Below are 1,003 nucleotides of genomic sequence, written 5' to 3'. Positions count from 1 at the left end.
AGGGCTTACCGTGATGGAGGATTTCCCAGCCGTGTTCCCATGCTTCAACAAGGATTTGGACAGCTTTCTCTGGGAAACAATCTGCACAAAAGAAAACAAAACATGGAGATACCGGTCGCATAACTTCAGGTCTACTTTTTAATTTTTCCTCTACAACATTCTGTATTCACAGCTCTGCTTGAAGTTACGACATCTATATCCATTTATTTTCCAAGGTTTTTCCATGAACCTCTCCTACATATAGGTTATTCCCTTTTTCCTCTGATAGTGTGTGATGTAACAGTGAGTGTGACAGGGCTGGCTGAATGGCTCAGTTGGTTAAGAGAGCAAGTTCTGAGCAACAGGGTCACCGGTTTGATTCCCACATGGGCTAGTGAGCTGCACCTGAGCTGAGCTGCCACTGAACAGGTGGCAGGATGGCTCAGCTAGTGAGAGCACGTGCTCTTAACAAGGTTGCTGGTTTGACTCCCACATGGGATGGTGGGCTACGCCCATCCGCAATTAAGATTGAACACAGCACCTTGAGCTGAGTGGCCATGAGCTGTGGCCAGAAGGCCACTGGTGACAGGTGGCCAGAAGGCCACTGGACTTGGAGCTGAAGCTAGCTGTGCCCTCCACAACTAAGACTGAAGGACAACAACTTGGCTGTTCCCCTTCCCCAAATCCCCAATAAAATCCTAAAAAAAAAAAAAGAGTGAGTGTGACAAATTACAGATAATTCAGTCAATGTGGGGGTGGCTTAATTGTTGCTGAGGAATTTATATCAAAATTAGATGGCAAATGTTGGATATGAACATTAAGATATAGTAGATGAAGTTTCAGCATGATCTCTAATTAGCACTGAAATCTCTATGCAAAGCAGGGGGTGGGTGCAGGGAGGAAAAGAAACCCAAGCTCTAAATATACACCTTCTGTATCTATTACCTCTAGAGTTCTATTTTTAATATACTCATTAGAAAGCTCTAAAGCAAGTCATCAGAAAACCGATGCTCAGACAAGCCAA

General features: G+C 44.3%; 1 protein-coding gene across 1 annotated transcript in view; it reads right to left on the bottom strand.

The window, feature by feature from the left end:
• Window positions 1–1,003, bottom strand: part of CPNE4 (copine 4) — a 490,556-nt gene that overhangs the window by 128,277 nt on the left and 361,276 nt on the right. The window contains exon 7 of the mRNA XM_019630989.1: window positions 10–81. Coding sequence (XP_019486534.1) covers window positions 10–81 — 72 coding nt within the window. The remainder of the gene's footprint in view (window positions 1–9; window positions 82–1,003) is intronic.

The sequence above is a fragment of the Hipposideros armiger genome, unplaced genomic scaffold (assembly GCF_001890085.2).
Source record: "Hipposideros armiger isolate ML-2016 unplaced genomic scaffold, ASM189008v1 scaffold_969, whole genome shotgun sequence".
In the NCBI taxonomy this organism is placed as follows: Eukaryota; Metazoa; Chordata; class Mammalia; order Chiroptera; family Hipposideridae; genus Hipposideros; species Hipposideros armiger.
Note: the sequence above shows the minus strand (reverse complement) of the source record. Positions and strands in the feature narration are given on the sequence as shown.